We start from the raw sequence: 6211 nt of genomic DNA on the forward strand, positions 1-6211 counted from the left end.
CATATGCATGTGCACATAAACTTATTAATTGCAATAAAATTTCCACTTCCTAATTTAAAAAGAGAAGAAAAACCATATACTATAATGCATGAGATAACAAAAGAATCCAAGTCGTTGAAAGCAACAGCAAAAAAAGGCAAAAAGGAGATATTGAACACGTCATATAGAGTGGTAAAAACATAACAACATGTGGCAAAATGGCAGAAAAACCTGACCATTCATAACAAAACAAAACAAAACAAATACTATAGTAGAGCAGTGATCAGTGAGTAGTAATAATAATATTAGGAGCAGCAGGGGAAAGGGAGGGGAAGGAATACAATGCTGCTTGCTGACAAACCCAAATACCATGTGAATGCTCAGTTAGCTTGCCAGGCACCACATACATCTAATTCAAAGTACTACTAATACTACTACAACAACACAACACTTGCATAAATAATAAATAAAAACTTCTCTTAATGAACACATGTATATCAAAAAGCTAACATCAGCCCCACCACCATTGTAACAAGTACTAGTACTCTTATGGCTCTTTCTGATTCTCAAATCTCATTTCTCTGCAAAAATAAATACCAACTATTATGGTCAAAACAGAGTTTTTTTTTTTTTTTTTTTTTTGTCAATGATGAAATTAAGAGTCAAGTAATTTACCATTAGTAGTGATGAACAAGTCTTGTGAGGGATTTGGTATTGAAATTGAGAGTTGAGTTTTGGAAAGGCCTGAAAATTTGTCATCAGAATCAAGCCATGAATGTTTGTTGTCTTTGGGTGGCCATTCATCAAAGAAATGATGCATTACTTTCTTAGGCTGGTGATCTTCTTTCTCGACATCGTTATGATAATAATAATTTTGTCTTGAAGATTCATTGAGGCTTTGAAGTTGTAAGTACGAATGTGCTGTACTCTGTGAAGGTGAATAAGTTGTCCTCTGTTTCATTGGTGAAGAACTCATTGTAAGTGGTGACAATTGCCAAGTATCACTCTCTAGTGAATTAGATCCACAAGTACTTGTCATTGTCCCTGATGCCTCTGAGAAGAAAACATGCTCACCTACTTCCTCTTTCATTCCGTTCCTGCTTAATCAAAATAGAAAATTTTAATACCAACATATATATATATATATATATATACGGAATAACAGAAGACGATAGAAATTAAAATTAAACCTGGAATAAGCAGGAGGAGATTCGAAAAGGAATTTAGGGGTATGGTCTTGAGGGGGTCTATAAAGAAAAGGATAGTTATGGTGGGGTTCATGAGTTGATGATGAAGAAGTAGTTAAATAAGAGAAAGAAGTGGGGCTACAAGTGTTTGTGTTTTTGTTGATTGATGAGATGGGAATTGCTGTAGGAGGTATTATAGGTCTTGTTGTTGTTGATGATGTGTTGTTACTAGTCATAATTTCCACAGGCTTTCTTGAACGGTTTCTGCCTCTGTGCATGTGTCTCTCACAGTACTTAGAATCTGGATAAGCTTCTTTTGAACACCTCCACTTCTTTCCATCTGTTCTTCTGCACCTCCCTGGCTCTGGATCAATTTTCTTCCCAAATCCCATCTGAAAACAGTTCCATCCAACTGCACCAAAAACATAATCTCAAAACAACATAAATACTAGTATAATGAAATGAAGGATAGCAGATAGAGCAAAGAATTAGTATTACTGTGGTGTGGTTGGTGAATGATGAGCTTTGAGGAAAGAGAAGAATCCAAGCTCCTTCTAATGGTATAGAGAAGATCAGCAGGAACAGGCATTCCAGAGACCATGTACTTGTAAATAAGAGCTTGATGTTCAAGTTCTTGCCACTGATTTGCTGTGAAAGGAAACCTAATTCTTCCTGTACTACTCATCATGGATCACAAGTTTTTCTTTTCTTTTTGACAAAGAGAGCAAGTGAATGAAAGAAAGAAAGAAAGTACTTGAGCTCTTTCAACAAGAGGAATACACTAGTAGTATGCAATGTATTTATTTATTTTTAATGGACCATTTGAGTTGCAGAATCTTCTGTACATGGATAAAACTAATGGTTCTGATCATAATATTTCTCTCTCACCAGAGACGGAATTAGATGGTCAAGTATAGAGCTGTCAAAATGGGTTGATCCAATTTAATTCAATCCAACTCTAATGTGCTAGAGAGTTAAATTGATTGGGACGGGCTGATCCTTTTAATTAAAGGGCCTATAAAATAGCAGCCTAATTTAGTTTTAAGCGGGTCACGAGTTGGGACGGGTTGGCCCTTCAATAAAAAAACGGACAACATTTTCCTCTTAGAAAGGATACGAACGTTGATGTCCAATGAACATGACATTAATACATACATAAATTCATTCATGAATTACACATACTTCAGTGAATATTTACAAAACAAATACATAATGGCCAAGATACAACATTCATAAGATTCATCCGAGCAAAAAAACATTAGATGATCACTATTTTCATAAACAAGACAATAAAAGAAAAGTGAAAAACTAGGCATAAAAACAAATGTGAAAAAGATCAAAGATTCATAGTTATGATGGAGTAATGGACTTGAGCTAATAAGAAAATTTAGTGGACTAATGACCTTAAAGTGTAAAAGATATGTAAAAAATATAGTCTTGATTTTATATTGATACTCTAAAAATATTTATTAACAAAATCTTAACAAGTAAAACACTACTTAAAATATATATAATAAATATTTTAAAAATTTACAGCCTGCGGGCTGGCCTCTGAGGCTTGCGGGTTGGCCCTACGAGGTCAACGGGCCAAATGAGGCTGGGCTAAAAAATCTTGTTCCTAAATGGGCTGAAAAAATTAACCCCAACCCCATTTAATTCAAGGGTTGGGTTGGGTTGGATCGACCTAGCAGGCCAAACCCATTTTGACAGCTCTAGTCAAATACAACTTCTTTTTTTGATCAAATTCAATAATTTTTGCTTATATTTCAAAACTTATTAAATAATTTAAAAGTTATAAAATTAAAATTCTGACTCCGTTTACAACATTACATACATACACAGACTGGGGGCACTCTGAACAGTGTACTGAGCAAAAATATTATGACTGAGGGCCAAGGTCTGTTGTATCTGCACTGCAACTATTCTGCCTTTATGGCAGCTATTGTCTCTGACAACACATACGGAAATCCATAAACTAAAGGTTCCCTTTAAACAAATCACTAATTATTATTACTTTATTTATTTCTCTTAGCTTATCAGAATCAGAGTTGGTGTTTGTTCTGATACCATATACCTGCTGTCTCAGTGACCAGTGCCTGGTAGATAGATCATGAGAAGATTGTACGGTGTATAACTTTTACTGCAATACTCCTCTTACCAAAACCCCCCTTACCTTTTACTTTTCATCTCTGTTACTTTAACCAGTTACTTACCCCACTCACATTCACTCCACTTACAATTTCACCTTTACTTCTCTTCCTAGTTATCCCACCTTTTCCCTGTTCCTTCTTCCTTTCTTGGATTAGTGGCTGGGGTAAACGGATTATTATAATCATATTTTTAATATAATAAAAAATAAGCTTAAGAAAATGATTTTTTGGTTATTAAGATTTAGCTTGAAATCAAGTATTATATTTTGGAAAAACTACATAAATGGGTCATTAAACCCAAAATAATTATAAGTTTATCTCTAAACCCAAAGTAATTCCTAAAATATCCATTCTCTTCTAAATAATTACAGTCCATACTCTCATTCATTAAGGCTGATAATTTTTGTTTAACTGATACTAAATTAGTATCATATACTGTATTGATATCATTAAGGCTGGTAATTTCACTTAACTGATATATATATCATTAATACTGATAATTTCACTTAACTAATATATATATTTATTTATTTATGGCATCATTAAGGTTTCTTGTCAAATTACTCATTAGTCAATGATACTATAAGAATATATATATATATATATATATATATATATATATATATATATATATATATATATATATTTTATGGTATCATTAATGTTTCTTGTTTAGAAATTACCTAGTAATTACACTGACATGTTTGTTTGCCACACTATAATTACACCTGTAATTACACATGTATTGTTTGGTTGCACAAGTGTAATCATAAGATTATATTGAATTTTAAAAATAAAAATTTAAATTAGACAAATAAGAGTCTTTACAAATGATATTAAATTAAATATTTAAGATATATATTGTCTTTTGAAAATATATTAACTAATAAACATATGTTCTTGATTAATATTATAAAAAATAATTGATTTATATTTTTCAATTTAGTATATTTTAATTAAATTAATCATAAAAGCTAAAAGTACAAAACTTCTATGAAAATCATGAAATGCATGTTTGACAAAAAGATTAATATTATAAATATAATGTCATAAAATTATAAAACATTTGACAAAAAGATACTATCAAGTATAAATTTTAAAAAAAAAACAGCTTACAATGTAAAAAAATCGAGTCAATACTCCTAAAGCAAATGAAATTGAAAATATAACATAAGTACTAAATTCAAAACAAAAAAATATTAACATAACTCTTATGTCAAATTCCAACATAACATACATAAAAATTATTTAAAAGTAAAGGAAAACGTAAGTCCTTGCCTTTATTCAACAATCAATTCTACTTTAATTTAAAAATTAGAATACTAACAAAATTATACTAATGATTTCCTTTTAGATAATACGAAAAATTGCATGGAATCACTTAAAGTAAATGTTGAAAATAAGAAGGAAATGAAATATATATAATATATAAACAACATTTTTAGAAAATATTAGAATAATAATAAAAATACATTAAAACAAAAAAAAATCAGAAATAAAAGGAAGAAATTAAAAAGTAATCAACTTGTAATTACACCATGTAATTACCAGCAATTCACAATCTAAGTGTAGAAGAAATGTATTTGAGAAGGTTTAAATAATTATATATTTTTTTCGACCTTTGATGGCTTTTAATATAGGCTTATTTGAACTAACTATTTGAGATCTTTGACAAAGATGACAACCCAAAGAAATGGATCCTTGAAAAAATGAATTGATCCATTTTCAAGAATAAGGAGACAACTTTCCTATTTGTAAAACCGCTAAATGTCTCATTAATATATCTGTCAATTTTTTTGGTTTTGTCATACCCTAAACTTAAGTGGTGCAATTGGCATCGAATGCCAAACTTTAGGCGTGAGTCGATCTCGCTGAACAGTTTACAAATGACGCTTAGTAGCCACACAAAGTAAAGTAGATAAATAAGAATACATAGACTTAAAAATAAACTCTTGCGGAGTAAGTCCCCGTCAACAACTTTACAAAGAAAATAAATATTCCTAATTAACAGTTTATATTAAATCATAAATAACTAGCACAAAAATCTGTTTGGGTCGTCGAGATCATCATGGTATGTAAGAAAGCATTAACACTATATAGATCATCAAAGTCGCCATGATGTCTACTCATAAGTTGAAAACATGTATGTATATAACAAATACCTCAAATAACTATCAAATTTTAGCCAACCAACAAACAAAGCCAACCTGACCAACAATGTGGTTAGACAATCCAACTCACTAGTCTACAAGCCTCGAATACAATATTTGGACAGACAATGTCACTCCCCGAGCCTACACCCTGGGAGAGACTAGCACTCGAAGACTATTGCTGGCCCCAAGCGAACCCTTGGCTTGACTTACTTAACTCAGCGGAAGACAATATTCATATCTTTAATGATCAATGAACTTAACTGAACTGAATAAAGAAATAACTGAGAATGTTTTAAAGAATAAACATTCAACTTGGCCAAAAGTGGCAACCCAAGTCTTAACAATAAGAAAAGATAATGAAAAGACTCAAAGGACTAACATCTGACTGTCTATGAAGCCTCTAAAACAACTGAGATGGATGTTGGGACAACCCCCACAACATTCTAATGAACTAACTAGAAAGCAATAAAATGGAGTCCTCTGGAATGCAAAGAGGCTCATCGACTGACTCTGAACTGCTCAATGGATCAACGGTGCGCTGGAATGCTGATCCTAGTTACCTGTGTCTACATCATAATAAGATGCAGGCCAACTGACATCAGTACATTGAATGTACGAGTATACGAGTTGGAATGCTAACAAACATAGGCTTGAAAGGGAACCTGAAAGAAACACTTACCTTGACTCTTCTCAACTCATGAATACTTAACTGAACGCATTTCAATATAAAGCAGTTTAAACA

General features: G+C 31.7%; 1 protein-coding gene across 1 annotated transcript; it reads right to left on the reverse strand.

The window, feature by feature from the left end:
* Window positions 1-239: 239 nt before the first annotated feature.
* Window positions 240-1909, reverse strand: LOC125811291 (growth-regulating factor 1-like). The gene is made up of 4 exons (XM_049490796.1): window positions 1665-1909; window positions 1170-1578; window positions 655-1076; window positions 240-560 (listed from the first exon to the last, which is right to left on the reverse strand). The coding sequence occupies exons 1-4, from the start codon at window positions 1852-1854 to the stop codon at window positions 553-555; spliced, it is 1029 nt and encodes a 342-aa protein (XP_049346753.1). The 5' UTR covers window positions 1855-1909; the 3' UTR covers window positions 240-552.
* Window positions 1910-6211: the final 4302 nt, after the last annotated feature.

This window comes from Solanum verrucosum, unplaced genomic scaffold (assembly GCF_900185275.1).
Source record: "Solanum verrucosum unplaced genomic scaffold, falcon-dt-bn FXZP01000109.1, whole genome shotgun sequence".
Lineage (NCBI taxonomy): Eukaryota > Viridiplantae > Streptophyta > Magnoliopsida > Solanales > Solanaceae > Solanum > Solanum verrucosum.

Bases quoted from the DNA above. Each gene is read 5' to 3' on its own strand.
- LOC125811291 (XM_049490796.1), bottom strand. From the start codon at position 1,854: ATGATGAGTAGTACAGGAAGAATTAGGTTTCCTTTCACAGCAAATCAG. The intron at 1,579-1,664 runs GTAATACTAATT...TTTTTGGTGCAG, and splicing joins CATTCACCAACCACACCACA to TTGGATGGAACTGTTTTCAG. The intron at 1,077-1,169 runs GTTTAATTTTAA...TTGATTAAGCAG, and splicing joins TCTCCTCCTGCTTATTCCAG to GAACGGAATGAAAGAGGAAG.